The sequence below is a fragment of the Rhyacophila brunnea genome, unplaced genomic scaffold, assembly GCF_057557595.1.
Source record: "Rhyacophila brunnea isolate RB1 unplaced genomic scaffold, BYU_Rbru_1.0 scaffold_6, whole genome shotgun sequence".
NCBI classification, from domain to species: Eukaryota; Metazoa; Arthropoda; class Insecta; order Trichoptera; family Rhyacophilidae; genus Rhyacophila; species Rhyacophila brunnea.
Window position 1 is genome coordinate 15,384,550 of NW_028233276.1, and position 18,376 is coordinate 15,402,925.

General features: G+C 33.6%; 1 protein-coding gene across 1 annotated transcript in view; it reads right to left on the reverse strand.

The window, feature by feature from the left end:
• The window catches only part of LOC147065267 (multidrug resistance protein homolog 49-like), a 126,537-nt gene that overhangs the window by 62,788 nt on the left and 45,373 nt on the right, over positions 1-18,376 (reverse strand). Inside the window, exon 3 of the mRNA XM_085956355.1 lies at positions 3,246-3,336. Coding sequence (XP_085812481.1) covers positions 3,246-3,336 — 91 coding nt within the window. The remainder of the gene's footprint in view (positions 1-3,245; positions 3,337-18,376) is intronic.

The following is an 18,376-nucleotide window of genomic DNA, read 5'->3' on the forward strand; positions in this document are numbered from 1 at the left end:
AGGTAGTGTTTTTTTGAAATACGCCATTTTTTTGTCATTCCCTAGTGGTTAAGCTACAACATACGGCCGTAGCCATAAAATGACAAACTATAATTAAAGTAGAGAGTAAAATTATGTTAACGCGCGTGTTTGAACATGTACCTAACCGAATTTTTTTGTATTTTTTTTTAAACGGTACATGTTCAAACACGCGCGTCAATATCATTTTACTTTTTACTTCAATTATAGTTTGTCAATTTATGGCTACGGCCGTATGTTGTAGCTTAACCACTGGGGAATGACAAAAGAAATGGCGTATTTCAAAAAAACACTACCTTATTCTTAGGTCAATAATTATTATAAAGCAATCATTATTCATAAGATGTTTATCACACTTGAATGGTCAAGGACATAGCTTATAATAAATATCTTTAGAATCATCTTCAAATGTGTTAATCTTGCCGATTTTTTGAATAATAAAATGCCTAATTCTTGTCAAATTTGGGATCAAAGAGATTATCAATATAATTTTTTATCGTGAATATTTTACAAAAATTATCTCGTAATAAATTATGCTAATGGTTTTATAAATGCGTTTAAAAATTAATAAATGTAAAAAATCTTAACACCACTGCACAGTTATGTACCGAAATATGACTATATTCTAAAACATTAGAGCGAGAGGTTTAAAAGAATACTATTTTTTGTAACAAAAATACTTCATGCAGTCATCAAATGTTTAAAATAACTATAAAGGATAATAAGGCTTCAAAAGTATATAAATAGATCATCTACAACGTTTAAGGAGTGTCCAGGATCATGGTTTGAATATACAATAAAAACTCAATTTTGACCTTCGACGAGCATGTCCCCCCTCACCTGAAAGCATAAATACTTACTAATCATTGTAAATTGTAAATGACTCCAGTGACGTCCCTAGATAAAATGCTGCCCCTAGGCAGCGCCAAAATTCCACCTCATTTTTTTATACATTATTTTTATCATCCTTTCATGAGTCATCAATATCTAAGAAATGTGTTGTATGGATACATTACTAACAAAATATCAGATTAATTATTCACAAATCTGCACGTGTCGTTTCTGGTAACGAAGGACGTCGAAAGGTAACGGAAGTAAACTAGACTTCGCTGTGAGCTCAATTTTTTAATGGAAAGATATTTTTGTTATTACTAGGTTTAGGTACCTAGCTATTTCTATATATTCCAAATGATTCGATATGCCGCCCTTCGAGTAACTGTCGCCCCCAAGCGACGCTCAATCTGCTTACCCCCACGGGACGTCACTGAATGACTCGATAATTATATGGAATTGGTAACTAAACGAATCCAGATGCACAATGCTATAATATAATGTTTGAGGCTTTCACGGTTGTTTTTTATCGTAGTATATTCTTGGGTTTTCACCGTGTCTCCTTCTTCCTTCTTTACTCGACGTTTCGGGCTCGTTGCAGAGGCCATTATCAAGAGATATGTTTTATGATGAAATGTAGTGTATGTATGTGAATGTAAACGTTGCTCTAAGAAAGTCAAAAGGAAAATAGATAATCGGATTCCTTTTGACTTTCTTAGAGCAACGTTTACATTCACATACATACACTACATTTCATCATAAAACATATCTCTTGATAATGGCCTCTGCAACGAGCCCGAAACGTCGAGTAAAGAAGGAAGAAGGAGACACGGTGAAAACCCAAGAATATACTACAATGCTATAATATTAGGTTTATGGAGTCTATGTTGATCAATTTTATTATTATAGTAATACAATAATAATAATACTATCATGTAAACCAACAAACAAAACTAGGTTAGAAATTCATTTTAATTCTTCGATTTCTTATTGATTTTTGATTTGATTAACCTGTATCACATAGGCAGTGATATCCTCTGAGGATAGGCACGTTATGAGTTGCATAGAGGCGGCACATTATAAAAAGGGCGGCGAATAAAGAAACGAATAGGAACACTACCACGTTCGAGAGGGTTATTTCTTAAAAGCAGGCGATGGGGCCACTTCCTTAGAAAGTATCGAGATCTTATAATTGAAGCAAACAAAATCGCGAAACCATAACTATCGTTGTATTGTAATACATAATTAGGGATTGCAATGCCGGTATTCAATTATTAATAGACACCGAAATACCGGTTCCAAAAATCAAAGCTATGGGTATTTTTGTTATTAAGAAAGCATACACGTTTTACCGGCAGGGTATTATCGAATTTTAAAAACTAACCAGCACCATCTGTAAATTGTATTATTATTATTTCAATGAAAACGAATAAGTATGACTGACATAGTTTAGTGTGCACTATTTCTGTCGAATCTTAATAGTCTACTTCCACTCTTCGCCACTGCTGGACAGGAGTCACGATGTACAATAGTAGGTAATGAAAAGTCAATGAAGAAGAAGAAAATTTATTAAATCATCACTGTATTATTTTCGACCGCGTTTACATTTTGCATTATGTACGTACATTTTTTTGAAGTTATTTTGTTTTGTGGTAAATATTATTATTTATCCTGCACGACCTTTCTCGGCAAAATCATAAAACAGGTTTTAAATGCCTACACGCGCTTTTGCTCGAAAATCATCTTCCAAAAAACTGGTTATTATTTGCGATACATACATAAGTCAGCTCGGAATATACCAATGAATTCGTAAAATTTACCAGAAAACCCGAACACGTGCGTCATAAAAAATCACTACCATTTTCCACTGCATATTCATTTTATATTATTATAAACATTAATTGTATTATGTTTTCTTAGAACCAAGTAAATCAAATGTGTCACAAAGTCCACACAAGCATATCAATTATTATACCTATGTATTAATATCCTTCCTTGCTATTTTCTTAGTAGCATGCATGATCAGCGTTGTAAATTTAGCGCTTTTCTTGCCAGGCCTAGCTTATTTCGATATGCATCTAGCTTACAAATTGGTAACGCATATAGCTTGTCGCATTTATACTAGCATTTTTATGCCTCCAACAGCTTTAAATCTGCTAAAAATACGCTAGATATTTAGTTTATTTATTTTCATTTGCATCAAATTTACTATCAGATACCTACTGATGTCTATTTTATGTTCATTTTTCTGGGAATAAAATATTTCGTGAGAAAAATTTTACCTACCAAAATCGATCATTTACAATGAATTTATTTGAAATGAGGGGAAGAAATTGAATGTGAAAATTTCCTTATTAAATAGGGGGAAATGTTGAAATAAATAGTTAAGTACTCACCAATTTTGTAAAGGGCACAAAAGCAGGTTCACCGCTTTTCTTTAATTTCTTCTCAGCCTTTTCTTCTTTAAGTTGATTATTTACAAATTTTCTGAAACAAAAAGAAACAAAAAAATGAATTTACCAGAATATGATTGAGAAGATTTAGTTTTGGCACGCGTGATACAGTAAAACGAAATCCAGTCGCCGTAGACAAAGTCTTTGAAGACAGATTTAGTTTATAACAGAGTCGAGAACGTAAAAAAATACAATACCCGTTTAATGTCCTCAAATATCAATAATGAATAGGCACGCGTTTCGTTTACGTGACAAACGTTAATATAATATTATGATACAGAAGTAAATATTGAACATAACGTCATATTCTTTAACACTTGTTTCAGTTTATTCCATATTTCTCCCGACTCGACAAAAACTGTACCTTCTTACAGGCAGACCCAGAAGGTAACCCACTTCCTTTATTTTATTTTATTAATAACCTTTTAATAATAATTTATAAGTCAGTTAAAAGTCTATTTGTTAATCACTCCATTACTTAGTCTTCATAAATAATAAAAAAATTAAAAAAATAAAAATGAATCATAAGTAGGTGCTTAGTTCTTATGGGTGGAATACTTTCCTCTTTCTAAAATCGAATAGAAGGCTCTCACTTTCCTGTTGAGATGAGAAAAAATATTACGATAACTAACAAGAATTTTGATATTTTTTCGTACATCCGTTTTCCACTTAGTATAACCATACAGTGATGTCCCGTGAGGGTAAGCAGGCCACGCGTGGCTTTGGGGCGGTAAATTAAGGAATGAATATTTACTATAATTACAACTTTTGAAAGCAATTGATGAATTCCCATCAAGCGGATGATGAGGATCAGGGAACTCAGAAATAATGGGAACTGAAATACCTAAGGAGTAGCAAGTAACCGATATCGAGTAAGGAAGAATCGTGTCAAGAATACGTCATACGTTGAATATTGACAATTGCTCTCGGTTTATACATTGACACTCATTTAATATTGGTGTATTACACACACTATTGCACGTGCATAATGCGTGTTTCATTTTCGTAGGGCACTCACACATTCAAAACCCCATCGGAATTGCATTTATTATTATTTGTTCTGTGATGAGGACGCTTTCTTAGAAAGTACCGACATATTAGTTAATTAAGAAACCACCAGAAGCCTCCAAAATAGTCACGTCAGACCTCCAATTACTTAAAACCATTGCTTTTTGAGAGGAGGTTTCATAGACATGCTCTAATCCTCTGTAGATGATATTATTATATTCCAGTTCAAGATTGTAAAATAGGTAGGCACACAATTTGAGATTACAAATTTAATAATGAAAGGAGACGGCATTTTAAGTCTGCCAAAAGGCGATACTTTGCCTATGGACTTCACTGTAACAGTCTTAATAATATGCTTAATTTATGATCAATTTTGAAAAATATTGTTAATAATACGATAAAATGCAGGCCACCATTTTGTATTTATTAAATCTTTATCCTACAAACATGTTGATGATTTCATAAACAAATATTATTCAACGGGGAAATATGACGGATAAATAAAAACAGGTTATGCAAATTGAAAGAAATTCAACATTAAATTATCATTGGCACAATTTTACCCATTCTGTACCAGTGATGATATCATTATCTTTGTCACTGTATTAAACGTAAAGAAAATTGGAGAATTGCACATTACAATTTTTTTTATGACGCCATGCAATTCGTTTGGTTCACCCAGACACCTGACAGAAATCGTGGCCACAGTGGCAGCTTCATGAATAGTATTTTGTCACTACATCAGCCGACCCTTGATTCGCCTGTTTTCATGAGTGATTCTTCATTGATTTCAGATAGTACCTATGTTCTTTTATCCACAAAAATGAATATTACATCTTTAATTTGATTTTTGTTTTTCAGATATTGAATTTATTACCTAACCTAACCTAACAAATGATCGAATAAATCGGTTATTCTCAAAATTCGTTTGCCGCTAGCTTCCTGTAAAGTGTCAACCGACCAGAACCGTCTTTTATTTAGACATGAATTTTATCTTCGTACTATACGACCCAAATAGGTTGGACGGTCTTTAATATACGACCATATTGTATTTCCGATACAAAATTTCACGGTGAAGTGTGATACGGCAAACTGCATCCGTAAAAATTTCCAGACACGTAAATTACCACGGACCTCAGTGGCGAACTGTATTAATTAATGAATATGTATCTGAAAACATTAAAAATGTAAATGTAAATTGTAAAAAAAATGTAATAAAATGTGAATTCGTTGCAGGGTCATATCTTATTATTACATAATATATTATGGTCATATTTATTATTAAAATTGAGTTTACTAAGTTTCCAATTTTTGACCGTTTACATTTTTGACTAATTCATCGTTTTAATATGTTTTATATTTATTTTATTATCAATGAAAACAAATAAATATGGCTGACGTTTAGTATGCACTATTTAGATAGGTATGTCTGACCTCCACAGCCTACTTCCGATCGATCTTCCTCTGAGCTGGATCAAATACACGTTGAAAAAATAACATGCATTTTAATGTTCAGTCGCGGTTTTGAATCCGCGATCCACGGTTTGGATGCATTGACGTGAAAGATGACCACTTTACGTACCTACTCGCAAATATTTTTAATATACTTTATCACATTTGGCGCCTTTAGTTGACATATTAACATATTACACATAATGTACATTTATAATATTAGCGTATTTAGCTTTGTGAAAAGATACTAATACATTGATGTACGCGAAATTAATTATCAGTAATAAACGATTATTATTAAACTGGCGCCGTTCAGGTCCATGGCCGACTGCACAACGTTTCTCCAGGCATCTCTGTCCAGCACTCTCTCTTCCCAGTTGACTATCCCCAGCCTTTCCGCATCCCTTTGAATGTTGTCCGCCCATCTCCATCGAGGGCGGCCAAGAGGTCGAGTGCCAGCTGGTGTGCCTTTGTAAATCCTATAGAGAGTTCTAGATCTTTCAGATCGTACAACGTACAACAATAAACGATTGATTATTATTTTTGTTATCATGGGTTTTATACACGAAACGAGATAAAACTTGTCACTGATAAATGAATAAGATTCTTTTTATTGGAAGACTTAGGGCGGGATGATAATATCATCCCGATATTATCTGGTATCCAAGGAGCCTAAAATGGCCGACATTGTTTTTTTTCCATTTTTCACGTTGTTTGTGTGTTTCAATGATACCATTTCATTTTGATTATAAAGATACGAAAGGAGTTTACATTATGCATTTTTCGTAATTATGGTATTACAGTTTACAACTTGTCGGCGATATAATTTATGTTGCGTTTATCATTTTCAGTCGTGAATTTGAACTTGTATAACTGTTGGTTAAATTAGGTACCTACTTGATACTGGTATTGGAAGAAAAGTATAAATTTTTTGATGTAAAATTACTAGTATTAATATTACTACTAAACTACTATTCTAAATGATCTATGTCAACGAGAACTGTTTTTTTTTTATTAAAATAGCGAAAGAAACATCGTATCGAAATAACAAGACGAATTGATACCTGGTACGTCCAGTTACTAACTGGACGATGGCCGCGCAGCTTAAGCGTTGGCCTATGTGGGTCCCTAGTTTGAATTCTGGGTCTGGCAAATACACATTGATGGCATAGAGAGCTAAACTATTGTATTTCCAGTTTTGGTCGAAAATGAGTTAAGTACTGACATGTAGCAAATATAGCCTATATTTTTATGTGTTAAAATATTGCATCTTCTAAACCTACCATTTCAAAGATATATATCTATTTTTATATCACAAAATCTAATTTTCCAAGGTTTGCAAACTTTCAATTGTAGTTTTCTCAATATTATGATTTATGGAGATACAATATTTTAACTCTAAGCAATCGACATATTGTTTTTCAATTTGTCTATGAGTCAGAGTATGGACCTAATAGGTTGAGCAAGTGGCTGACATCCATTTCTCGTAAAAACAAAATATGTCAATACAAACCTCCACTATGTGGAGGCCCATATGATCCTATTAGGATAGGACATGGTCGAAAGAAAGAAGTACACTGTTCAGGTATAGCAATCGATATCAGTACCGAAAGAAAGTTTCCATACAAAAGTATCGATATTGGTTAAAAGAAAGTGATCATTATAGCGCCTGTACACGTGTATGGATTTACTTGCACCAATAATGTGTAAGCGAGACACGATGTTTTCATAGGTACTATTCGACAGATCGTGAAAATCGGTTAACCTCAAAATGAGTCCCTGTACGGTGTAGTTTGTTTTTTTACCGGCAAGTTCGCTACTGTCGTTCTATTCCACAGGCGCAGATATTGCACGGTTCAATAATTGTCACAATTTGCACCATAATACGTGTTTTTGCACGTGCATTTTTTTGTTATGACCGCGATAATACCTACTGTTAGCAGTAAATCCGTGCACCTGTAAACGGGGTACACTTTTTATTATAGTTTTGTAAGGTCATAGTGATGAGGTTTTTGTCTTCAATATTGCAACGATATGATATTGATAATTATACAGGAAGCATGTGATCTGTCTGAGCGGTTAATTATCTAAGTGTGATGTTATTTATTGTATTATATGAAAATATTATTATCAGTTTATCTAATTATCTCAATAATACAATGGTTGGCCCAATTATGGACGCTTTCATCCCTATATTCCCCACCTACCCCAAATCCGAGTTATTGTCGCAAGACCAGGCGACCAGCAATTACGGGTCATTTGTCGACCGTGATTGAATAGCATTCTGTTAACCACTATTACCTCAAGTTACATCAAAACATCGGACGCGTGTAGGCTTGTTTATAGCTTTACCGTCGTTTAACGAGTTATTCCAAGCATTCAGACTGATTCAAAAAGTTAAGTGCATACCACGAGCGTATCCAGAATTCTATCCGAGTGTCGGGAAAATGTTAGGGTGTCTCCACATTTATCATATCATTCCTCAACAGTGTACAGTGCGAGTGCCTACTAGAACGTGATGGCATGCCCGATTACAGTCCAATATGAAAAGCTCGACGAACATATACAGGGGAAGATAGGGTTAGTTGCAACAGTGGTAAGTTGCAACAATCGATTTAAAATGGCCGCCAATCACGATTTCAACGAAATTTATTAGTTGTACGTCAGATGGTAGTGTAATACACATCGTGGTCTAAAAACCAATCAAATATATTGCGTTAGACAGGAGATATAATTAAAAGTTTGTTTTCGTTTACTCAAGAGTATTTTTTTTAAAAAGGTAAATATTTTGTGTTACTTTTATACTTTATTAATTTGGATATATGTGTTATATATTTTCTTGTCAAAGTATTGTAAAATATATGCACGGATGTTAAATTCACTCAATATTACAGCAATCATAAAATTTTTAGGCTGGAATTCAATTTTAGATGACGTGGTTGGTTGCATCAAATGTTACGGGGTTAGTTGCAACATATTGAAACTGACCCGAAGTAAAAAAAAATGTTATACATATTATTTAATAATAATAGTGATACGGAAACATAATTAATAAACTTGTGTAAAAGACCGTTAGGTATTAACGGACGAAAATTGGGAGATTTCATACGACGAATCTTGTATGGATTTTTAATTTTGTGTGGTTTTACACCAATGGAAATAAGGAAAATGAAACATGTGGGCATAATTTATCTGTACCAATATAATGCTTTTTTACATATGTGTCAACTGCAAATCAGATGTCCCTGATGCCTCCGAGTAGGTGTTGCAATTTTCCCCATAGGTGTTGCAAGTAACCCCGCAGATGGGGCAGGATGCAACGATTCTACATTTTTATATAAACACACGTATATTATTTATTTTCTATAAATTAACTAGCTTATTCATAATAATGTATACTTTAATTATCAATTATTATTTCTTATTAAATTATGATATTGAGTAAGTTTGAAAATAAAAAATTCAAAAATAGATACATCAAAAGTGTTGCAACTAACCCCATCTTCCTATTACATATTCATAATTGATTTAGTGATTAATTATTTTAAAAAAAAAATCGACACATATCTACCTATATCTATGTGGATTTTCCTTCTAGGGAAACCAACCTAGTCAATAAAGGTCAAGAGTAATATAAATAAAATTATGTATAATAGTTAGGTACGATCAATATCTTGCGTATGTAAACAGCATAATACGACATCCTTCAGACAGAGTAAAATAAATTATTTTCTGCAATTATTAATAATCGCGAATACGACATATTATTTAATTACGTTGGTACTTTATTCTAAAATATTGCTTGCACTATACAATTTTAATATAGTTATCGTATTAGTAAACAATTATTACACCGTTGTACCTATATGTATATATGATAATGAATATCGAAATCAGTTTGTTAGAAAACGGCGTGATTTAAAAGTTTTTTTATAACACATGGCACAGGCATAAGAAAAAATAATAATATATTTTTATAGTTATTTATTGGTATAAATAAAAGACGGTGATGAAATCCCGTTTCTGCTAGAGCCATCTATGGTTTGAGGTCTATGAAAACACTGAAACGTTTTCCAGTTAAGTTTGTTATGCATGCAATTTTTCTATGCAACAAACAATACATAACTGAGCGTAGTTATACATAAAGCAGCCAGGCCACAATTTTGAAAAAAATGAGTTATTGTGATTTCCATAATCTCACACCTTTATTTTACATTCTGCACAAATCAGCCAAGCTGCTGTCATACAAAAATCTCATATAAATGCGCTTTAAAGATTGTGCAAATCGCAGAATATGACATGTTCGATTTGCATAAAGCAACCAAGCTACTGTCATACAAAAATGTCATTTAAATGCGTTCTAAAAATATGCCATATTCGATCTGCAAAAATCAGCCACATGATAATATGATGTACTTACCTAATTATTGAAGCCCTGACTGTAAGGTGTGTTTTCTACACTCAATTAATTAACATTATTTTCTCAATTACATTATATGTTTTTTATTTTATTATATATTATAATATATAGATTTTTCATGTAAAAATTAGTGCCAAGCAGCTAAATATTAATGTATAATTTACTTGTTTTTCGAATTATTTTCAGAACTTTGAAATTCCCATAATACTTGAATAACTTAGAAGGTTTCTTTTTAAGAAAATAGATGCAAAAATATCCTGGAATGCTAAAACACCGAAATTTCATAAATTTTATGCTTTTATCTCTTTATAAGTTACACAAAATCATATATATATATATATATATAATATCTATCATTCAAATGGTATAAACAGTATACAGAGGCTTTGTGGATTTAAAGAAACACACTTTACATAAAAGTGCTTCTATCTCTGTTTGAGGTTTGTGTGGACTGGCTGCTTTGCGTATAATTACGCTCATGTCTTTCGAAAGCAGGCGGTGCCACTGGCGAGTCAAAAGTCCAAGGACAATCAATAAATCGTCCAATTTGTCTATGTTCTGCTACTGGCCAGCGGACTGTTATATCCCTCAGGGAGGAAGGCAAAGGAAACAGGTGGCTTGGGTTGACAGGAACCTCATGTGGTTTAATGGTGTTATCCTTCCTTGGTCTCCTTACCAAAGACTGTACTTCTGTGCAACTCCTGAGTAGTATCCACAGCTGGTACGTTTAAAACCTGTCGTCTTGAAGGTAATTGTCAAGTGATTTACCTTCAAGGATGTATTTAGACTAGAAGGCGAGAAGATGATCGGGCAACAATAAGCTTTTACGAAAGTTAAAACATTAAAGTTTATTCAACGGAAATGCGAGTAGACATAGTACATCTTGTAATAATATTATAATACAGCATTTAAAAATAATAGACGAAGGGCGCGAGGTGCGTGTCTGTTTTTATACATTTTTGGCGATTTAGTTTATTGACGTTTTGTGTGTGATATCCGGCGTAGGTCTATAGTCAAATGACCGCCTGATGCCTCACACTTGTTTTTATCAAGTAAGAGTAATTCTGTAGGTATTGCATCATATTATATGGCTATTATTTGTTAACCCTTATTAACTTGCAAAGTTTGGTAGGTATAACATACTCTGAAACTTGGAACGTCATATAGCAGGACGATCAACGAACGAGTTAAAACGTCGAGCTACCAAAAGTCGAAAGTTATGATTATGGTAATGTCTTCCAATAACCCTGAAATTGTATGTTATTTACATTTACGTTCCTTCATTTGCCGATATTTATAATTTTCCACCCCAAGCAATGATGGCCTACCTACCCCCACGTCACTGGTACCGTCTACATACTTATAGCTAAATATTATGTTTGATATAAGTATATATATTTTTTTTGAATTATTAATAACCATGTCTTTGCTTTATCGTACAAGGTGGTTGTTAGTAATTTTGAACAATCATAAACACCCAGGCTTTGAGAGATACAAGCATTGTGTCCTCATCGGGAATCGAACCCAGAACTCTCGGGTGAAAGGTCAGCGCCTTACGCACTGCACCACGAGAATTCCTAAATATAATTAATTATTATCTTGTTTGAACATAGTTAAAGTGTTTGATTTTCCTAACAACGTGTTGTTCCGTCAAGAATTAACAGAGAAACTAATTAAAAGGTACCAATTATTGTACCATTCATATGTATTATTTTGTTTGTGAGCAGGTCTGAAGTGAGTTTAACGGAAGGATATTTTTTCTTTACGTCTGTATTCTGTTTACACTATTATTGTTTTATAATGAAATCACGAAAATTGTTTGAACTTTAGCATTTTTTTTTTGCGTTCTCTTAAAGAAGGCAACATTTAATTCGCCACTAATACAAGATAAGTGAGATCAATTTAGATTATTCTTTTCTCTTTCATTGAGATGATCATTAAGTCGAAGGACTCTTTACGATTCGTTCAGGTTCGTTTCCTTGTTGTTGCCTAACAAATTAAGAAACATAGTTACGTAACAAAATAATAAATTAAATCTTTGCGTGCCTACAAACATGGTCAGGTAATCTCCACTTGACGTGCAAATTAAATGTAAAAGAATTTATAAGATTCGCCATTGACATTCTTATCAGGACAACATAATATTTTTATTCTTCAATAATAATTCAATTAAATATTATGCAAACATTATGGGAGAAAAAACCTATTGATTGTTTTACACGAGAATGAAATAATTTACAATAGCAATGAAAGCCATTTTGTTTTTTACTGCTCGCGATTAATAATTCATCAATCATCATAAAATAATATGAAAAAAAAACTTATTAGAATTATTCATTTTATTTTCTTAGTTAATCTATAATTTTATTATATTGGTAACCCTTTGTTTAAGAAGGTGTTGAATGCTTGATGTTTTAATTAAAAGACGATAACTTTCTGTTTGTTTGCGCTCGCATGTAGTCAAGCAACAACTTTTGATGCCTACAATGTCATTGATACCAGAGCATTGGAGCGGAGCTCGTAGTAGGATCACGGAACAGTGGAGCAATGGGGGTTTACCCGGATAACTGAAAATTTGTAGTGCTCCACTGCTCTGGATATTTTTTTATTATTAATTTTCGTCCTAAAATCCAATGAAAGTATTATATTTTACACTTCAACACTCGAATAATTATTTAAAATACAGCAACACTGCCGAGTGATAAATAACCTCACTTTTTTGACAGAAGAACAAGCTAATGAAAGACGATTTATTGATCTGTCGGATTTTTTTTAAAATAAGGTCCCGGAGCGGAGCAACCCAAAAAAAGTGTCCGCTCCAACCCTCTGATTGATACTATATTATTATTATACTCGCCTATACGTGCGAAATGTGCACTGCACACGGGTGGCCGCATTTAAAGGGCGGCCAAAAATCGTAGTTTCCTATGTATTAAAATATTTAAAAGTAAGTTAAAAATATCCCTAGTCGTAAAAGAACTACAATAAAACTATTATAGGAAAGAATGCACCAAACTTAAAAAACATGTTTTAGTGTAGTTGTTTCGGAATTCCTTACATATTTAAAATAAAAGATGTCAGTTAGGTATATCGATTAAGCTGACTTGTGCTGCATACTGTACCCACCGGGGAACTCAGAAATAATGGGAACTGAAATACACAACGGGTAAGGCGAAGCAGGTAACAGACTCGAGTAAGGAAGAATCCGGGTTAAACTTACACACGTGTTAATAATACGTTTTACGTCGAATACTAAAAACTGCTCTCGGTTTATGCATTTACGCTCATTTAATGTTGGTGTATTACACACACTATTGCACGTGCATAATGCGTGCTTCATTTTCGTAGGACACTCACACATTGAAAAGCCTGCTTCACCATGCGGCGTATTGAATATAGCCAATCGGTATTCTATTTATTATCTGTTCTGTGGTACCCACCCATGTGCTTATTGTAGTTTGGAAATACACTTGCTTAAATATCATAACACTTTAAGCATATAATAGATTGATACTATAGACATGTGAAAGCCAGTCGCCATGGACAAAGGCGTTGAAGCCAGATTCGGTTTAATACTTTATGACGGTCAGGCCATGAAACGTATGCAATACAAAACGCGCCGAATGTCTTCAAATAATACCAATATTAAATGTGTGTTTCGTTTACGTGACTATTGAAAAAAAGAATGTATTCTTCAACACGTGTATAAATTTATCAAATATCTCTACACTCGAGATTAAACACGTATTATTCACCCAGATGATAATACACGATTATTTTACTATTCCATGGTTAATAAATAGTGTGTATGTATACCATGGCCCCCTCATCCTGAAGCGGGCCCCCAGGCCATGATCTTTGGCGGGCCACCTACATTTCGCTAAGGTTAAGGCCAGTGTGATGCTCTATATCAGTGTATCCTTAATAGTATTCTGCGGAACCCAATAGAACTTAATTTAAGTTATTATTAAATCATCATAATATCACATCAAATGACATTGCAGATACACATATTAGAAAAGGTTGATGTTAAATAGCACCGCAGGCGACTTTTTGTTTATTTTAAAATTTATTTTTATTTATTTAAAATTTGTGTTTACCAGTGACGTCCCTAGACAAAATGCCGCCCCATTTTGTTTATCATCCTTTCATGACTCTAATATCTAAGAAATGTGTTGAATGGATACATTACTAACAATATATTATATAAGTATATCACCTAACTTAAATGCCATCTCTGCTTCAATAGACAATATTGCGAGTCTACAGTTTCAGATACATTTAAAAATACACCCGACAACTTCCAAAACTCGCGAATGATGTAGTGCAAAAATATTTGGATAAATTTTAAATTAGGTAAGAATGTACCTACCCATAATTCAAATATAATTAGTACATCTGCACGTGATATTGCTGCTCATCAAGGACGTGACGTCCACGGACAACGGAAGTAAACTAGACATCGTGAACACGACATAAAATACAGTCCTGTTAAACGTTTTATGTTAATACATTTTGTTTCCAACCAGTGAGCTGAATTAATGAAGAGATATTTCCGTTATTACTAAGTTTAGGTAGCTATTTCTATATATACTTAATGGTTCTCATCGATTTGCCACCCTTCGAGAAACTGCCTACCCCCACCGGACGTCACTGGTGTTTATCTCACTTAGCAGGTCGAGTCGCCACGTCGACCCCCTCTGTGCCCAGGCCCTAGAGGCCTAGACTATCCGCTGTTGCAAAGTCATTAAAGTCCTTTCGTGTTAGCTAAGTCGAGGAAAGAAAGGGTAGGAAGTATCCACCCATGGTGATAATAAAATATAAATATGGAATATTAAAAATAACTGACATTGGAAGCCCCTGCCAATCAATTTATTGTAGGTAGTCTGAATAAATTTTGATGTTTGAGTAACTTGCGTAGTAAATAACATGCCCAACCATCCCATTAACTCCTCGTATTTTTAAGTCATCGTGAAAATTTTACATAGAGTGGGTCCATCGTTTGGGCCCCGCATCAGTTGAAGTACGGCCTTATAGTGGAGAGAGTCCAAAAGAATTTTTTAAGACTCCTTTACTTTCGGCTGTATGGATATTATCCGTGGCTCTATCCGACTGATTTTCTCTTAGGGATGCTTACATACTGTAGCTTAAAATTTAGAAGGGATTTTTATTTAGCTACATATTTTTTCAGACTTATACGCGGCATACATGTGCACTCTGCTATTCTTGGTGGTGTTGGCTTGTGTGTCTCTGATAATTACCTTAGGAATCGAGGGCATCCGTTGTTTGTTCTCCCACGGTGCAGAACTAACCTGCCAATTGGGAGGGCAATAACCATGTTTAATGAAATCGCTTCGGATATTGATATATTCCACTTACGTGAGGTGAATTTAGGTGGACGTTGTTTTATAGGTTTTTAAGATAGGGTCTATCAAAGTTCACTCTGTGTGCTTCCATCTACTTTTATTTTGTAATTTTTGTTATTTATTTTATTTCTTTTCTTATTTTATTTCTTATTTTACTACTTATAGAATTATTAACTAACACTTCTCTGTATTTTTATTTTTAAAAATTATTAACACTTATTTTATGTCATGTCATAAACGCTTTGAATTTATAATTTGTTATGTTCATTAAGTGTAAAATAAATAAATTTGATTTGAAAATTTGATTTGATTGCGCCGTGAAATGAAAATAGTTTGAAAACCAATGAGCTATGGAGATATACCTGTTTTAGTTTAGTATAGTCACAATCTGAACGTGATAAATTTTGATCTCCCGATAACACGTGCAAAGTAACATTATATCGATTAGTAAACGTACACCTTTAAAGGCCAAGGATTACAGAAAATATATGTATTTACATGAATTGGTTTCCATCTAACTACTACAATTTATATACAATATTGTATTACACTGATTATACGTAACTCGCATACTTACTAAAACTAAACTGAACTATTTATTATGTTAACAGTGACGTCCCTAGACAAAATGCAGCTCCATTTTTGATCCAGTGTTTGTTTATCATCCAATTAATACATTTTGATTCCAACCAGTGAGCTAATTTTTTTGATGGAAAGATATTTTCGTTCTTACGTATTATGTGGCTATTTCTATATCTATGAAACGATTCTCCTCGATTTGACGCCTTTCGAGTAACTGCCATCCCCAAGCGACGCTCAATCTGCTTACCCCCACGGGACGTCACTGTATCTTAGCATTAACAGCTGAAAACATATTATTTTTATGTTTTTAATATTGACAGCTTTTTAAAATCATAAACCCATATTCAGAACGATAACGGTGGGTCTGTAGCAGCGAAGTCCTATGGAGTCAAGCAGGTCATGCGTTACTTAACGGTGGCACATACTAAATGCCGGCAAATTAAGGAAGATCTGTGAATAATTATTTAACCTTTTAGAATAGATTTTGCGAGGACGAGATTTCTTTGCACGCGGCGCTGACGGCTGCTACTCGCTTTCAATATTAATGGATTATGTAGTTCAAATTTTCACATATCCATTAAAATATTAAACGTGTAGTAGGGAAAGAATTTTTTTTTTTAGAATTATTAATAACCATGTCCTTGCTTTTTTGTACAAGGTGGTTGTTAGTAATTTTGAACAATCACAAACACCCAGACTTTGAGAAAAACACATAAATGTTTTTGTCATGACCGGGAATCGAACCCAGAACTCTCGGGTGGAAGGCCAGCGCCTTACCCACTACACCACGAGAGCCGCCAGTCGGAAAAGAATTAACATAAACATCGAGACAAAACAAATTGGGTGCAGCTATTTTAGATTGCATATAGGCTGTACTCAGTGACGTTCCGTGGGGGTAGGCAGATTGAGCGTCGCTTGTGGGCGGCAGTTACTCGTAGGGCGGCAAATCGAGGATCTCGTATATACATAGAAATAGTTACCGAAGCTTAGTAATAACGAAAATATCTTTCCATTTGAAAAATCAGCTCACGAGTTGGAAACAAAATGTATTAATCAATGTAAAAGGTTTAACAATACTGTATTTTTTTGTCAGGTTCGCAATGTGTAAAAAGTCACTGTATTACCAACGCCAAGAAAACCGTATTTTGAGGGAAAATATTTATAAATTTAATTTTGTATGTTTTAGTGATATATATTTTGTTAGTACTCAATGTATCCATACAACACATTTCTTAGATATTGGAGTTATGAAAGGATAATAAAAAATACTGTATAAAAAATGGAGCGGCATTTTGTCTAGGGACGTCACTGGCTGTACTTTACCTAGGCACGTCAATGGTCTGTAGTCTGACATAGCTGTCAATCGACTTTATTTAAAAAAAAAAACTATTATAAGTGAGTTCTACCATATGAAACTCAGTTCAATTAATGTAATGTTAAGGATTATAGAAACCTGAAGGATTGTTTCGTTTTTTGAAATTTTTTTCATTTAGGTTTTAATTCTAATACCTACCCGACATTGTGAGGTACTTCTGAAAAACGTTATGACAATGAAGATTGAGCATTTATAAAATCGATTTTTGAACGAAAAGATTACATTAAAAATATTACCAGTCTGGTGAATTAATGCTGTATTTACCAAAATTAATATAATCTAAATTTTAATTTGACGTTTTAAAAGGTTGTAACAAACTACATTTTACATATTTTCCGTCCGGAGATTTAATCCGTTTAACCTTTCCTTTCATCAGGAAAAGTAACATAATTAATCTTAGTTACCCTGTCCTAAAATAATATAGTACTGGTTTGTTACAGTAGAATAATACTTTTTATCTCACGCAGGCGCCACGGTTGCAGATCAATAATAATTATTATCTCGTTTGAATTGCAGAGTAGCTATGCGCCTTCGTAAGATAAATAATCCATCATTGTACTGTCAAATTTTGTATAGTTCTGACGTTTAGCAATATAAATACTTACTCCCTAACTATATAACTATATCACAAAACATTTTTTTGAGGGGTAGCGGTTTGGAAAACTAATAGCTCGCAATACATCAACAATACTCGTATCGAGACACTAGACCATCCACAGACTAAAACCGTTTGTGGTTTTTAACCGCGTGCCATACTAAACTTATGATTTTTCACTCACCCCATAACATTTCCAAAGGAATAATATGCTGCTACAGAAAATTTATGACCTATTTGTTCATACATAAGATCATGTTATTCGCATGCATAGGC